The sequence below is a fragment of the Psilocybe cubensis genome, chromosome 5 (assembly GCF_017499595.1).
Source record: "Psilocybe cubensis strain MGC-MH-2018 chromosome 5, whole genome shotgun sequence".
Classification (NCBI taxonomy): Eukaryota; Fungi; Basidiomycota; class Agaricomycetes; order Agaricales; family Agrocybaceae; genus Psilocybe; species Psilocybe cubensis.
In genome coordinates, this window is record NC_063003.1 from 3,293,488 (window position 1) to 3,309,610 (window position 16,123).

Consider the following 16,123-nt stretch of genomic DNA (forward strand, 5'->3'; position numbering starts at 1 on the left):
GTGAATATGTCTCAAGTTATTATACAGAAAACTGAGGTTCAATCTCCAATTTAATTTGTACATGGACTGGCGTGGTTTTGCGGAAATTGACTCGACTTGACGTCATGTAATAATGCTACGGTCAGCAAAATTTCTCCTTGCAAAATCATTTTGTGTGAATTGCAATCCCTGTAATCGTTTGGATGGATGTAAATTTGAATTCAAGGTTTTGTGCTTTGTTTCTATTGTTGTTCAATGTTTTTTGTAATGTTTTATGGCAAATAAATGATTAAAAATTGACTTTAAGCATACGAAATCATTTTTAATAAATTTCGAGGTTCACAAATGTTTGTAGAGTCTCAAAATGCCCTCCAAATGTTTGCGGCGCCTCCAAATTTTGTTCAAATGTTTCGTGGGAAATTATCGTGTCACATGAAACATTGACCTACCGTAAAAGGCATCAAAGGCATTTGGGGGTCTGGTCACTTTTGCCGATGTCCACCTTGGGCAATTGCTAGAAGCTCTTGAAGTCGTTATACGGTCTCAAACAAGCAAGCCTCATTTGGTATCAACTCCTTTGCAAAACCCTTGAAGCCCTTGGTTTCCTTCGCTCAGAACAAGATCACGCTGTCTTCTTCTTCAATCGCATCTGGAACGGAAAGTGAGTTCACTGCCTTCTCGCAATGCACGTCGATGATGGTCTGGGTGCCTCCAACTGCGGCGAATTCCTCAGTCATCTCAAGATCGAGATAGGGAAAGCTTTTGGCATCAAGGACCTCGGCCCTGTCAGATGTTTTCTCGGTGTCTACTTTGAACACAATCGCGCTACATGCGAATTGTGGTTGCACCAAGAATCTTTCATAGAATCCCTCCTTACTGAATTCGATCTTACCAACTGTAATCCCGTGAAAACTCCACTCGATCGAGATAATCCTTTAGGTTCTGGGGACGAATCGTCAACACTAGACAACATTCCCGACCTCAAACGAACATACCAACACCTCATCGGCTCCCTACTGTTTCTTCAGATGAACACCCGACCCGATATTGCGTATGCTGTACAACTCCTATCCCAACACTGCTCCAATCCTTCATCTCATCACTTTAATGCTGCAAAACGCGTCCTACGCTACCTGAAAGGGACAAAATCCTTTCGACTCCATTACGATGGAAAGAATTGCAACATCCCTTTAACGGGCCTCTCTGATGCTGACTGGGCAGGTGAGAAACACGACCGTGCTTCAATCTCCGGGTTCGTGTGGTCGATGGCAGGTGGCCCCATCTCCTGGTCCTCCAAGAAACAAACTTGCATCGCCTTGTCCTCCACCGAAGCCGAATATGTTGCGCTCACTCGCTCCGTACAAGAGCAAGGGGGTGCCGGGGTTCAAAAAAAAAACACGACCTCATATTTTTTATTTCGAGGTAATTTGGGCAACCTACCTACCTCGTGACCATTACATAACGATCAAAATCGCCTAAAATGGGAATTGCCAAGGGCCAAGACATTGAAAAGTTGGGGTTCTGGGGTTACAGAGGGAGGCAGCTGGCTCGGAACATTGTCGGTTGTTGTAGTCTCGCAAAGTGGAGTGTATTTGGGTAGGATTACTGGAAGAGTTGTTGTAGTAGGTACACGGACTAATGCTAGTCCTCGTTTCATAAAAAAACCTTTGAGTGACAAGTCCTTCAACTTGGGCTTTGTGGATAGCTTTGCTGCTGCGGCTTTACATTTGGCTGTTCCTCGATGGCGTAGATTTAGGTTCTTTGACCCTCCGGGACCACACTTAATAGCCTTTTGGCAGTCAGGGCAGATTGCGTACCCATCCGCCAGATTGAGCAGTCGTCCAGACGGTAAATCAATGATCTTAGTAAATCAATGATCTCAGTCAAAATCAGGTCAAATATCTGTGTTGCTTGAAGCCCGGCCACCTATCATGAAGATTTTAACCTGAATTTCAACGAGATTGGTATTGTGTTTGTTTAAAAAACATAATTTGTCTATGAAATACAGTCCAAAATGCTCTAAACTTGATCACAGACAACTTTGGACCGTGAAATTCCTCAGAAATTAGACAAAAAAAATATGGTACAATTTTTTTTTTTTCGGGGCTGATCGGCCAACCTACCTACCTAGGTGGTGTCCAAATTTTGAACACCGGCACCCCCTTGTACAAGAGGGCATCTGGCTTCAACAAGCCTTTAAACAAATATTCATTCCATGTCCTTCACCACTCGTCCTCTCAACCGACAACAACAGTGCAAAATCACTCGCCGAAAATGACTCCAATCACGGAAAAGCCAAACACATTGACATCCGTTATCATTTCATTCGCTCCCACGTAGAATCAAACTCTTTTTCCATTTTACATATTCCTGGTATTCTTAACACCGCTGATATTTTCACCAAGCCCCTTGCCCAAGTTGTCTTTCAAGGACACGTCGAACGACTCGGGCTCGCAGCTCGCTGAGGGGGGCTGTTGGAGTTCATCTCGTCTCTTCACTCTGCGTCACATGTCATGTTCCTCTTTCACACGTCAACCCCTGTTTATCCTTATTTACTTTCTCGCCAGTGTAGAACTTAGCGTTTCCTCGTTCTCACATACCTCAGTTGTTCTTCCATCAAGACACTGAGATACATCATCTATAGACTCCAACAGTCCCGGCACAAAAGGGGAAGAAAGCAAAACCCATGGTGGTTTCAAAGGCGCTGACCACTCGGTGAGAAATATATATCTTCTTACGTATAACTTATATTGATTTGTTTGCATTTTTGTTTGCATTTAGAAATCTTTTCGCACTCAATTACCAGAAGACGCACCCTAATATCACTGCTGCAGAGTTTAAGAAGGTTTATGAGAATCTCGACAGGGATATTATCAAGGTACATTTATTCCTTTGTTTGTCTGCACTAGAAACGGCGGCAACGCTAACCACACTTCTATTAGAAATATGAGATTCTTAGTAAGGAAAGAAAAGCAGCATCAAAGGCGCCAGCAGCTATTACAACAAGTGCTGCGTAAGTGGCTCTTACCATTCATGTGTATCTATATCAGTTGAACTTATTATTCTGCCGTTTTTGATAGTGATTAACTTAGTGATTATGGCAATATGGACAATACAAGAGGGATGTTCATGGCATATCAGCACAGATGTGCTCGGAGAAACAACAGACATATGCAGAAAAAAATCTGCAGGTGAGAAATTTTCTGTCCACCTACTCAATTGCGTTGAGGAATCCGCACAGGCATCACAGTCAATGAGAGTGATTACGGGTAACTTGAGCATCTTTGGGACCGAGGAACGAGGAAGCTGGTCGATACTGCGACATATAACCTTGTTCAATTCTCCGCTGCAGACGCCCTGAAGCTGGACAAAAAGCAAACTGGTGTCGGTACAGCAAGGGGCACCACCAATGTTGTTATGTTTGGCTTCTGCGTCGTAGGCTAGAATCATACGGGCATAGCGGCAAAGTATCATTTCATGGAACTTTTCTGTCGCCATGATATTTTGTGCATCCTTGTTTTTGTCCGTCTCAATCATGTAGTGGATGGACTTCGTGCGATGACATAGCCACTCTAGAATAGCCAAGGCTTCGCCACGGGCAAAGATGCACGCCTTGCGCTCTTCGTCGCTCAGGCTGTTGGTATCCCACCGCATCCATGCGTCTAACTGTGCCAAAGTCTTGGTGGAGAACATCTGATCGGGATTTCGATAGGTCTCGTAGTCGAGCGCATTTGCCAAGATCATGTACACGCACAGAGCTATCAAGCTCGAGTATCCGGACTGCGTACTGTAGAATGGGACATGGTACATTTCATAAAAATCTGAGAGAAAATAGAAGAAAAGAATCAGATATCTTGTAGGAAACGGTAAAAAACCTCATACCTTCTGGGTCGCTGTCACCTTCAACCAAAACCTTGTAGAACCAATGTATGGTTTGCTGCAGGAAAAATCGGGACGTTGAATGATTTGTATTCGTTGCCCTGTATCCAGCGGTAAAACAGTGAATGATTCCTGTCAGGGTTTCTTCAAAGGAAGTGGAGGAGTAAAAATGTCCGCCACGGCAAACCACTGAGGAGATAGAATACGCCATATGTAGAGTATTCGGTCTCATGAAGCTGTTTTTCAAAGTAGCGTCAATATAATCAAATGGGTAGGACATTCAAAAATCACATACAGTTCTGACTGGTTATCGAGAACAATCGCCTCGTAAATCCAGTCTTGGTGGTGCGTTTCCCCGTAATCCAGCTTGTCTCCCAGAAATACACGGCGGTCAGAAGAAAGGTCAACATCCAACCGTCTGGGATACATGATAATCCACAGCTTTAGTCCATGAAGAGGTTGGATGAAGGAACAGAAACCATTGGCATCGATATGGATATCTGAAAATGCCCCCTCTGTAGCTACGAGTCCCCACGACATATCACCAAATGGGACGGGGGTACTATACTTCCAGCTACCAGATGTAGCCCGAAGAGCAGCCGCCTCAGTACTCAAGTCAAAAGAGTGAGCGCCTGCATGAGGTAAAGGGATGTCGAGGGCATTGAGGATCTTTCCTCTTTTGCCTTTCATCCTTGCTGCTTCCATGACCTGAGAGAGGGACCCACGCTTAATCCTCTCGATGGAGTTAGACGACATGGTCGACATATCTGTTACGGCCATTAGCATGAGACGCAGAAAGAAAAATCAAAACATCGAAGAGGAAACACACCTTGGATTGACCTGGTGCTCGTCATATCACCCATATGGCGACGTACCTGGCTGTAGAACTCGTCGGAGCAAGTTGAAATAGACTCCTCTTGAGAAGGAGACATAAGGACGACGTTCCTTTCAGAGAAAGACTCCATCAGATACATGGATTTCGTGGTGCTGCGGTCGAATACCGCAAAACATGATTCTTCGGGACGTGCTATGTGCAATGGAACTCCATCGACGTAGTCACTCTCGACCAATTCCAGAACCCTTTCAACACGATCCACGTCGGCTTGACTCTTGTTTGGAGAATAAATAAATGACGAAAAAATCAATATCGAGAATGACTTACATGGGCAACAACGCAGAAACTTTTAAGTTGGCCACGACCGTTGTAGATGGACCAAACTTTGGTGCCATACACCTTCTCCGGAGTGCTGACGACATCAAGGGTGGTGTTGCTGTCGTACAGATCGACATCAATACACAGGTCGTCGTCCAAATCAAATGTGTCGGTAGCCTGCGTCGGCTTGCGTTTGGGAGGCCGCTTGGAAAGGCCCTGCCGGCCCTTCCCTTTCCCTTTCTGAGAGGAGTCAGCCGTGGTGTTTTTGCTCCTGTTTATCTGGGAAACAGGAGGAATCCTCAAAATAAGAGGAGCAGGAGGTGCGTTCTCCCCCTCCTTTTCGCCTTGGCTGTCTTCCAATGTATTCCTCTCCATGTCTGAGGAATCATTGTTTTGCTCTGGGCCTACCCCCTCTCCATCGACCGACATTCTGTCCTCCTGGACTGGTGGAACATCCCCTTGCCCCTGCTTCTCGGTCTCATTGTCCGACGAACTGTCGTCTGGCCTTTCCTCCTCACCATCTTCTGACATTCGGTTCTCCTCGTCGGGTCGTTCTCCGTCTTGCCCCTGCTTTTCGCCCTCGTGAACTTCCGACATACGATTTGCCTCGTCAGAAGACCCTTCAGCTCCTTGTCCAGCCCCGCCGTCTCCCAAATTTTCTGGACCATTGGTATGTGGACCATCCTCCATTTGATGGTCGACATCAGCTTGCTCCGGATCGACGTTCATCTCACAATCCCCTGCAGTTGAGGGCCCAGTATTCTCAGTCTGAAGTAGACCAGATCCAATATCATCACTCCGCGGCAAACCAGGTTGCTTGTCCGTGGGCACATCCTTGCCAGCCACCGAAGATGTGTCTTCCGGAGGCTGTATATCTGAGGTAGGGACCGTATTGTCCCCGTTCTCCTGTTGACCCATGCTGACATCCTTGCCAGCCACTGAAGACGTGTCTTCCGGAGGCTGTATATTTGAGGTAGGGACCGTATTGTCCCCGTTCTCCCGTTGACCCATGCTGACCATTTCCGTCGTGTCCACTTCGTGATCATCGTCACCCTCCGCGTCTGCGTCGGACCCTTCACAGGTGGTTTTTTCACCATGATGGGAAACGGTCTGAAGTTGAGCTGTTTTAAACGGATTTAAATCATGTAATTGACGCAGACTTTGCTTATAACTTACCGTGTGGTTCAGTGCTGTGCCTTGCTAGGTTAGAATTTGCTGTAACCTCGGCGCTGCTCGTTGACGCTGGCCAATTATTAGTTTAAATTGTTATTTTGTTACAGTACGTAGAACACACATATGAAAAAGTGAAACGCGGGATCTTGTGCAATTACCCGCTCGCATTCCATCCAGCAGTCTGAGATAACAAGTTTATATAAGGCTGACTGGATGTCGCAATTTTGCGCTGCAATGATTTTCCAAATTTCCATCTCCACTTCACGCAGAACACGGGGGCGACAATTACCGAGCGCTTTTGAGGCCTAAAGGAGTGCGTTAATCCAAGTTAAACTGGGAGGATGTGGATACACCTACTTTAAGCAGCTGCTCCCGGTCACATTTCTTAGAATACCAAGATTTATTCACAAAAAGAAGGATGGGGGATATGAAAAGGGCGACATGCAGAGGAATTTTTAAATGAGATGGCGTGACCTCTGAGAGGAACAACGCAGCATCAGGATGGCCGCTTGCACTAGGGTATGTTGAGCAGATTGTATCAATGAATAGAGGAAAGAAAACTTACTAGAGATTTGCAAGAGTAGCCGTGTCCGTTGGAATGTCTGGTAGAATGTGTTCATTGTCCTTCATACCGCGCATTCCTGACAAGATTTGGTAGTGTAGCGAGGCGCAGTACACATTCCCGATTATTTTCCCCACAACACCCTTGAAGTGGTTACGCGCCAGACAGAGTAATAGCGTTGATTCCGAGGGCCCGCCCTGGGTGAAAGCGGATGACGGCGTGTCACTGATAGAAGGGGTGTTGATGTTTCTGTGCGACTTAGAGTCGGCTCTGAGGATGCGCTTCCTGGCAGAGCAGAGCATTGCCGGCCAGTCCTTCAAGTCATCTACAAGCTACAATAATTGTTTGAAAATTAAGAATTAACATTGAGTGACTTCATGATCGCATACCTTGAACCGTGAAAATATTTCCTTAGTTCCTGTGCTGGCCTGTATTTCATTCAGGGGCACGGTCACCGGCAACGATGGTCCAAAGGCTGCTGGCCACAACGCTACGAGATCGAGTAGACGGTATGCTGCAAATAAGCTACCCGCCTGCTCCCATGTAGCCGAGGTTACGCAGGGTGTCTCTACGATGTTGTTCTGAAGGGCAGCCAAGCTTTGCCTATACTTGATGGCCGCTCGCATGCTCGATGATGAAACATCGTAATTCAAAAAGGTGAAGTCCTCATATCGTCGGAGGAAATCCACCATCCTCTACAGAAACTTGATATTAGTACCATAAATGGCAATCCAATTAAGACCTACGCGGAGTGGGTGCGACTCTGGCAACATGTTTTCCAGAGTCTGACGAACGACCTGCGTTTCGAAGAGAAACACCAGAATTTCTTCAGCTTGGAGTCGGGCAACGGGGGAAATCTTCTGGGCTTGCACTACAAAACTTCAACGTCTCACCCTGCATTCTATTTCTTTGGGTACTTACTTTTTTTTGTGTGTTTTTTTCTGGTGTCTCAAATTTTCAACTAGATGAATTTTAACTGAACGAAAACTATTATAGAGTGTCTAGAGTATTGTCTATGTCTATTTTATTAGAATGTATGTTAAATCTATGGGGAGGGGTACTACGCTATGACGAACGGAAAGAAAAACAATCAAGTTGGAAACACGCTATTTCCGGAGCGATTCTTTAGGGTAGGTTTCCCGTCCTGAAGTCACGAGTTGGTTAAAAAAACGCCCGTGATGCGGCTGATGTAAGGGGGCGTTTTTTTAACCAACTCGTGACTTCAGGACGGGAAACCTACCCTAAAGAATCGCTCCGGAAATAGCGTGTTTCTCACCATATGTTTTCTCTTTCCGTTCATCATAGCGTCTTATCATAGTAATAGGTTGTGTAGTATCTAAAAATAAATTATCACAAGTTAAGATGATAAATTAAGTGAGATGAACATCGATTAACAGTCTTTAAGACCCACAATGTCTAGTTATAAACGCAGATGACTTGACAGCCTAGGCAACCGCACAGTGTGTACTAATCCAACCCTCCATCTAATCACTAACTTCAGGGAAATTTAATTATGATCTCAAAAAATCAGGACATTAATCCCTTCATAGACATTGAAGCAGCGGTTTCCGATGATGATGAAAGTTCGGAAGAGCTTGATTATGAAGGGGGCCAACTACGTATGTTCCAATAATTTACATATATTCTGCTCAATATGTACTGATGCTAATGGGTTCTGACATACAGTGAATGATAACGATGAATACTCTGAGGATGAGGAACGTGTTGCACACTCTCGGCTATATCATGCCATGCAAAATACAGATAACGCTGATGAATGGAGCGATTTGTTGCCCATGCTTCTGCCTTCACGCATGAAAATTCGTCCTGACAATGATATAGAGCCATCTAGTTCACGAGAACTTATACAGAAATATGGCAATCCCCAACCAGGAGGACTTGGTGATAATAATTATATGCCTTCCGCGACTGATATCATGTATGAAATAGGTTGCAAGGTACGCAAAAATAATATAAGTCTTCAGTCAGCATTTATTGATCACCTTACGAGTGATAGGTTGGACGCGAAGAGGCCGTCGCTTTCAAAATTATGCAGATGTCAACGAACCCTACATTTTCCATCATCCTTGCCCGGTCTGTCTTCGCTCAATCCTCAATTCCTGGGAGAATCTACGTCGAGGCGCCATCAATGCAACATGCGCATACGTTAGCCTGCCTCGTTAGAGAGCTTAATCCGACACATTTAGTTAGGCTATCCTCGGAGAGATGTATGGAGATCCTATCTCATCCCCCACCCTCACGCCCTGAAGACCAATCGTGGGTCAAGGTTGCTGGAAAGCGTAAGGCTTGGACGACCTACGCAAATGCTACCGGCCTTGTGTTCACATTCCAGGGTCGGAAAAGTGTTGTTCTTATCCCCAGACCTCCGGACAACATCAAGAAATCGCACCTCGACAGGATATTCCAGGATGGATTTATTATCACGGATTTCGACGCCATCGATCTCAAATATCTTTCCAATGTCCTCCCAACATCGTCCGAGTTGGAGCAATTTCGCGAGTGTCCATTTGTAACGACGGAGACCTTAGCGCAAGCCTCGAAAGCCATCTCCATGACTCGACTGAAACGATATGATCGAGTCAAAATTATTGGTGGAGAATACTTAGGTCTTTTTGGAACGGTCAAGAGTGTTTCTGACGCTGAGGTGGAAGTGCACATCCCCTCCCAAGGTATAACACAAGCAGTTGCACTACACGATCTACGTGCAGCTTTCCAGATAGGCGATAGTATTGAAGTCGTTGAAGGGGATCACAAAGATCTCCATGGATGGGTGTCAGACTTTGATGGAAGATCTGTTTGTATTATCGCCCCAGAGCACGAACGCGAAGTAGGTGAACTGTCATTCTCTTTGTCTTAGTAGTGTTCAACACATTTTTCAGGTCATTGTGCCCATCCACACAGTCATATTCTACGTCCCCCCTGCTCATGCTACTCTTCGCCCGCGAAAGCGTCATTCGTCAAAGCTTGGAGAAAGAGACCACAACGACGTCTATATAGGTTTGAGTGTCATCGTTGTCGGGAATAATACATTCAAGGGGTACTATGGCATCGTTAAAAGCACTACCCCCGACGGCTTTGCAGACGTTGAGCTGGAAGCTCGTAACCAGAGGGTGGAACGTATTAAAATATCACATTTAATTATACAGTATGTGGTTTCACTTGATTCGTTGACTGTCAGGTGCTTACTGACATTGTTTCAAGCAACCGAGAACATATAAATTCCGCTCAAGACCCCGGGCCTTCTGGTGGAGCAACTCCAATGCCGTCCACAGTAGCAAGTTTTCTGTCTCCTGCATGGAATCCGTATTCAGCAATACCTGTACACTCGGCGGTGGAAATCGCAGAACTACCCTCAACCGTCGCTCACTGGCTAGATACGAAATACGATAAGCTGAAAGGATTACGATTAAAAGTCTTAGACAAATCCAAGGGCGACCATCAAGTGGCGATGGAACTTCTCAGCCTTACCGACAATACTGCCCACCTAGCATTACTGGGACGTACACTGACATTACCGAAATCAGTGTTGTTTCCAATTCATCCTGTAAAAAAGGACGACTTCGTTACACCGCTTGAGGGCGATTCAATGGGGATTATATTCAGGATACGATCAATAGACAAGGATATTTGCGTTGTACATAAATATCCCGTTACTCGTATGAAACGCGGTGATACATTCCCAACTTTTCCGACAACATCTTTGATTCAAATCTTCCCCCCGTCCCGTGGTGTCAAAGTTGTAAATATGTAGGGTGCAGCATTACTTGTATCTCGAACACGGACTTGTAGACATATACGGGTTTTATGTCATTCTATTTAAGTATATTTCGGCAATCAACAGTGCTAATGGTTCGTAATGTGTTGATTGTCTTGAACTTAAGCCACCACCACCACACCAAATTGTTGCCCATCTTTATCATGAACCATTCCAATAGCAACAACGCTTCGCAACCTCAAAGTCGCCGCCTCCCTAGCATACCCGAAGAGGCAGAGTTCTTTGTTTTAGGTCTATTTTCATGTTTTAATCCACCTTCCTCTAGAATCAAGGCATAGAGGCCGTTAAAAAGGCTCTTGACCAATTTCAACTCACTGAACAGAGGTGTCTAGAAGTTCAGGCAGAGCTACGTTGTTATATGGACGACATTATGCGAGCATATAAATCCAATGAAGATCTTCTGTTTGAAACCCAGCTCGAAATCGCCCGTCTACGGGTATCCCTCATTAGTCGGGGAATACCTATTCTAATGCACCCTCAGGATAATCCGCGATCATGATAGGTGCAGTCTTTTCCCCTCTGAGATGTAACTTTACTTAACTCTAAGTAGGACATGGAATCTGACTATAATGTATATGTGATATATTGTAGTAGATAGGGGTACTGTTTCAGTACCTGTAATTTCTATATGGCACGATATATTTTTGACTGATGTCCGTCGCCTTAAATTTTGAAAAGAGGCTAATTTCGCATACCTCCGGATCGTAGCTTGACATAATTCACCACCCCTTGTCTCTATTTCTGCATTACAACCGTCAAACCAGCCCAATATGCCACCTAAAGGATCCAAAAAGAAAAAGGCAGTTGTCAATGCCACGGTTGAAGGTATCATCTATATATCCTCATTACATCCGCATACTTAATGTTTTATCCATCTAGGACAAGAGGTTGAACAGGGTCCGAGCTCCGTGGCAGAAAACGAGCCACCTCAGGCTCCAGAAGCAGGTCTGTACTAGCATTTTCTTTGTTGAGATTCACTGAACTCCTTATTAAAAAGACCCCAATGGCCGTCCTATCCGAAGCACCCGTGGTCTTGGTGGAGTAAATGCTCGGCAGGAGAAAACATCTAACATCATTTTTATTGACTTTGAGAAGGCTGGGAAGAGGAAGTCAAGGGCCGCCAATGTGGATACTAGTGCCATGCCTGAAAATGAGATGGCGCCTCCCTTGAAGAAACCTTGCAATGGGGTGAGTCTACTGTTCTAATCTTAAATTTGCTATCTTCCAAGCACGTCTAGGTTACCGTTGTGTTGCATGTAGGTCCCCCTATTCAAATGCAACCAAGGCCAACGCCTTCAGTTGCTCCTTGGGATGTCCAACAAGTCCAACCAAGCCCACGACAATCTCAGGGTGCCCCCCCTCCTGTCCAGATCCAACGTGCAGCTCAGAGAAATCAGGAGCACTCAGAGCTTGATCATGCTGTCCAAAGACCCACTGCCCCCATCCAGCGCCCCGCTGCTCCGGTACAACAGCCAGCACATCCTGTCCCGCGCCCCGTACAACATGCAGCACATCCTGTCCCGCGCCCTGTACAACACGCAGCAAATCCTGTTCAGCGTTACGCTGCCGCTGCGGCAGAGAATTCTGTCCAATACTACAATGCCCCCGTACAACAACCAGTGCATCCTGTAACACAACATGCCCCCGTACAACAGCCAGTGCATCCAGCAGCCTATAACGCCCACCAAGAGGCTAGCATCAGCCATCAAGACGAGGAGGAGCAACAAGATTACGAAGGCATAGAGCAGGAGGAAGATGAGGAGGAGGAAGAGGGGGATAGTGACGGTGAAAGGCAATCTGAGGAAGCATCAGGGGACAAATGCATGCAAGGAATTGATGAAGAGAATATTGGGGATGAAGAAGCTCTCCAATATGTCGACGGTGAAGCCTGCTGCCCAGCGTTGGTTTAACTCCACCTTTATGTTGTGTTTGCTTACCACCTATGTTTGACAGTGGTTGATGAAGTTTCCGATGATGAAGAGGAGAGGAGAGCAAGGGCATTGCTCCGCCAGCCTTCCCCCCATGTAATCATTTCTCTGCTGTATTTAATGTCTAGCTAATGTATTATTGATATAGGTTGTGGAAGTAGAGGATGTTCTTCAAGAACACCGTCGTCGTAATCGGGCGAACAAGCCATCTCGCCCTGAGGCATTGCGCAAGGCGGCTGTTTCGCAAGGAGCCGTATCCCAAGGTTTGACAAGGGAGAACAACGAAGCATCTGACGATGATGAGGTGCTTGGTGAGGCACACATCGCTCATAAGAAGTCCAGTACTTCTTCTGCTAGGGAAGTATCCAAGCATTCAGTTGCATCCTTTACTGGTTACTGGAAAGATGTGCTCAAAATTGCACGCAAACTGATGTGCCTGTATGTAGTAGAGGAGGTCCCCTTTCCCACTCGGGAAAATCACTTATTAGTCGCCGATGGATGTGTGAAGATGGCAGTAACCGTGTTTGAAAGAATGAACACGGATAAAGTGTTGCCTGATAGTAAGTTCTGTCTTCTGTGATTTTAGTTAATTGGTTTACATAACTTTGCAGAGAAAAAAACGCTCCTAGACAGGAATACCGCCGTAACGGTATATTTTTAGCGTGTTCTTTTAAGGATATCGTACTAACGTGTCTGTTCTCATTAGGCATTTGTCTACGCGTCAACCTTCCGGGGAAGACTGAAGACGATGATCAGACCCCTGGTCAAAAATGCGTATGGCCTCGAAGTCCCGTCGGAGGTCATCGCCGCGAACCCCAATATGTTTGAAAATCAGATGGGGGAGATCGAATACATCAAGGACAGGGTAGCATATTGGCTACTCAATGGTAAATACCACCGGGGTGTTGCCAAAACCCGAGTGAGTTCGCCGTCCATTTTACCTGGCTTACCACTCATTGATTTGTTTCCAGTATCACAATGTCCCATTTGGACATCCTTTTGTGAAGAAGATCTGTCTGGACTTCTTCTACCATCCTACAAAAGGGGTTGCAGTCCCCATCAAAGGTCTGGAGACAAAGACGGATTTCTTCAAGACATCGCTTCCCCACAAAGCATTTGCGCTTGTGGCCAGTTGTGTAGTTCTGATTTCTCTCCTGCTATTGGCACTGCCTTGCTAACAAGCATTTTGCTGTAGATCCACAACTGTCTTGAGGAGTGGAGGGATGGGATTGACCCTGCAAGAGGTGGTCCGTGTTCGGGTATTGAATTTAAGGGAGAGGAGTACTCCCTGAGGTATGATGCCTGCATGTTGGTTGCAGCAGAGGCAGAGAAGGATACCTTGAACCAAGGTCCTCGCTTGGCTCGCTTATGTAGGGAAGTGGCTGAGGAAGGATGGTGTGTATCTTTTTTTATTCATTTCTTTCTTTGCATCATTTAGATCTCCATAATCAGTGCTATTATGAGGCCTACGAAGAACCCCCCCAACCCTTATAGGATGACTCTCCATTCTATCCCACAGGAGGAACTAGATTACGGTCCAGAAGGGTAGTTGGGTGAATGAGCGGGGCAGCTGCCGGGTGTGGATTAGAAGATACCATATTTAGATCGTCACATATTAATAGTTATGCATCTACTAATAGAAACATGTTTGGTCCGATCCAAACATAGATTATCTATTTTTAAAATTGCCCATTTTAGTCAAAAATGGTTCGGTTTTCAGTGTGATATTGGCACTTGCAGGAATAGCCACACAACACTATACAAATGAAAGTGGATACTATATATGCCTTTGTACCTATTTGCAGTGTGTTATGATGTGCTACAAATCTGTGGTAGCATGCTACAAATCTGTGGTAGCATGCTACAAATCTGTGGTAGCATGCTACAAATCTGTGGTAGTATGCTACAATTTGTATGTCAGTTGTATACAGAGGGGTATGGACCATGGTAAGCATGCTACACGCCGCTACACAGCACTCGCGTTACAATACAGATCACTACAGAGTACCATGTCACGTTGGTACCAAGCTACAGGTACATCAGTGTGTGTTACCCAAATGGGACCGTTACTATGGGCACTACAGAATTATGTATCACTACGGATCATTACCTACTTGGCCCCGGTATTGCTGATGTACAAGTTCCGGTTGATCAAGCACACAGGGTAAGTTTTTTTTTTCGTTTCAACTAGTCCCCAGTCTCGAATACGCCTTCGATCTTACAGCGAATCTACTCCGATTGTCGATGCGAGTAACCATGTCATTGGGGTAATTGCAAACCACCCTAACGACCCCTACTGGCAAGATCTTCAGCGCCAGGCCTCTGCTGCCATTGAGGCTCGACGCGATCGGTGTTGCATCCCAATCGAGGACGAAACTCATCGTCAAGGAGCCTTCATTTCTCTCAATTGTGGCGTATCACACGGAGGTGGTCGAAAAATGCCGGGCAACGTTAAGAATTCCAAGCCAAACGCCGAAGTCCTGGCCGAGTTAAACGCAATGGAACCGTTCCAGAGATTCTCCAGTTTCGCATCATGTAAGTTTCTCCTCATTTTGGACAACTGCGCGCACTGAAAACGTATTGGCAGCTGTCATGTATACGTGGGCAAACCAGCTCTATCAGTACTATGCCACAACGCTTTCAAAACTACATTCCAAACACCCCAAGCTCCGTCGCATCTTCCCTGACAGCATCTTTAGTGCTGTGTCGTATAATTTTGGCCCATGGACAACCTGCTTCCAGCACAAGGATTTCGCAAACCTTGCGTTTGGCTGGTGCGCCGTAACCGCCCTGGGAGACTTCGACTACACAGCAGGAGGCCATTTGATATTATGGGAGCTTAAGATTGTCATCGAGTTCCCACCTGGGTGCACCATTTTATTCCCCTCAGCCCTGATTACACATTCCAACGTGCCCATCAAGGAAACAGAACGTCGCTATTCATTTGCGCAGTACACAGCGGGCGGAATCTTTCGATGGGTAGAGAATAACTTCATGACGCGTGAGCGTTATTTGGCGAAGCTGACTTGAGAGCAACATGCGCAAGACGAGGAAGCTAACGCAACACGATGGAAGTTGGGATTGTCTCTGTTATCTACGTCAAATAATGCCAAAACCACTGCATAGTTACATTCATTAGATACTTCCTGATATAGCAGATGTGAATCAAATCAGTCCAAGATAAAAATTAAAGGAATGAGATGAGAATTGCTGGAGTAGTGTAAAAGCAGGCTAACGTATGGTGATCTCGGGTGATGTTTATGGTGATCTCGGTTTGATGGTTTTTGCCTCGTATAATGCTTAATTGTGACTCTAACGCTATGAATACAGTGTCTAAAGACAGAGAATCTTTGGGAGAATTGATTTGTCAAAAAATTAGAGCATTAGTGTAGTTACAAAAATGGTGATATTTCGAACACTGCACACAATCCACGTATGTACGTACGTCCTCATAATGCACTTTGGATACACCAAAAAATTTTTTTTTTCAGAAACGTCTTCAAACGTATTTTAGATTATTTATGGTATTTTTCAATTCTCTGAAAGCCGCACGCAATGTTGTGCAAAAGAATTTTCTTTGTGTGAACTACACTTGACCTGCCTCGGTTCATACCTTTTTAGGTAAGTATTTGTTCTAGCCTTGCCGTTCAAGC

General features: G+C 45.5%; 4 protein-coding genes across 4 annotated transcripts; 3 read left to right on the plus strand and 1 right to left on the minus strand.

The window, feature by feature from the left end:
- Positions 1–590: 590 nt before the first annotated feature.
- On the minus strand, positions 591–7,519 carry JR316_0006481 (uncharacterized protein; the record flags this gene model as incomplete). Its single annotated transcript, XM_047892227.1, has 12 exons — positions 591–874; positions 3,195–3,800; positions 3,862–4,094; positions 4,154–4,625; positions 4,688–4,967; positions 5,021–6,132; positions 6,188–6,253; positions 6,306–6,489; positions 6,542–6,698; positions 6,750–7,078; positions 7,136–7,441; positions 7,493–7,519. 12 exons carry the CDS (start codon positions 7,517–7,519, stop codon positions 591–593), a joined length of 4,056 nt encoding a protein of 1,351 aa, XP_047749576.1.
- A 294-nt stretch (positions 7,520–7,813) lies between these two features.
- Positions 7,814–10,518, plus strand: JR316_0006482 (Transcription elongation factor SPT5; the record flags this gene model as incomplete). The annotated part of the gene is made up of 7 exons (XM_047892228.1): positions 7,814–7,876; positions 7,973–8,011; positions 8,278–8,365; positions 8,433–8,704; positions 8,764–9,594; positions 9,647–9,912; positions 9,969–10,518. The coding sequence occupies 7 exons, from the start codon at positions 7,814–7,816 to the stop codon at positions 10,516–10,518; spliced, it is 2,109 nt and encodes a 702-aa protein (XP_047749577.1).
- Positions 10,519–11,312: 794 nt separating this feature from the next.
- On the plus strand, positions 11,313–14,019 carry JR316_0006483 (uncharacterized protein; the record flags this gene model as incomplete). The annotated part of the gene is made up of 11 exons (XM_047892229.1): positions 11,313–11,367; positions 11,422–11,487; positions 11,540–11,730; positions 11,781–12,423; positions 12,496–12,566; positions 12,619–13,030; positions 13,082–13,119; positions 13,177–13,389; positions 13,442–13,606; positions 13,666–13,865; positions 13,923–14,019. 11 exons carry the CDS (start codon positions 11,313–11,315, stop codon positions 14,017–14,019), a joined length of 2,151 nt encoding a protein of 716 aa, XP_047749578.1.
- A 460-nt stretch (positions 14,020–14,479) lies between these two features.
- Positions 14,480–15,500, plus strand: JR316_0006484 (uncharacterized protein; the record flags this gene model as incomplete). The annotated part of the gene is made up of 3 exons (XM_047892230.1): positions 14,480–14,634; positions 14,662–15,005; positions 15,058–15,500. 3 exons carry the CDS (start codon positions 14,480–14,482, stop codon positions 15,498–15,500), a joined length of 942 nt encoding a protein of 313 aa, XP_047749579.1.
- Between the last annotated feature and the right edge of the window lie 623 nt (positions 15,501–16,123).